General features: G+C 61.3%; 1 protein-coding gene across 2 annotated transcripts in view; it reads left to right on the forward strand.

Moving 5' to 3' along the window:
• Window positions 1–444, forward strand: part of Nup210l (nucleoporin 210 like) — a 92,177-nt gene continuing 91,733 nt past the window's right edge. For both annotated transcript variants that reach the window (XM_010643966.2, XM_010643965.2), the window contains exon 1: window positions 1–414. In XM_010643966.2, the coding sequence (XP_010642268.1) occupies window positions 218–414 (197 nt within the window). In that variant the 5' untranslated portion in view covers window positions 1–217. The remainder of the gene's footprint in view (window positions 415–444) is intronic.

Genomic DNA, 444 nt, shown 5'->3' on the forward strand with positions numbered 1-444 from the left:
TTGCCGCGAGTTAGTTCGAGAGCAGCCTGGACTCAAAATCAAAAGAGTAGGTAGGTCCCTGAAATGCGTATCATGTGTCTTGCTGAAGGATTTTACGACCAGAATTCCCACAATTCAGAGCGTGGCCCCGCCTCCCGTGGCGTTGTGCCTGGGGATTGGCCGCTTTTGGCGCCGGGGCGTGGCTGTGGTTGAGAGCGAACTGAAAAGGGACGTCGCCATGGCCCACGCTGAGGCACTAGGTCCTCGACGCTCGAGCTTGCGGCTCTGTTTACCTGTACTCGGTCTCCTGTGGCTCTTGTGTTTGTTTGAGACCCAGGCCAACAAGCTCAACGTGCCACAGGTGTTGCTGCCCTTCGGCCGGGAGTCGGGCCCTGTGCCCTTCCTGCTGGAGGCCCAGCGGGGCTGCTACGTCTGGTGAGGGGCGGGACGGCCAGGCGGCGCGGG

Source organism: Fukomys damarensis, unplaced genomic scaffold, assembly GCF_012274545.1.
Source record: "Fukomys damarensis isolate Sample0158 unplaced genomic scaffold, DMR_v1.0_HiC HiC_scaffold_33, whole genome shotgun sequence".
In the NCBI taxonomy this organism is placed as follows: domain Eukaryota; kingdom Metazoa; phylum Chordata; class Mammalia; order Rodentia; family Bathyergidae; genus Fukomys; species Fukomys damarensis.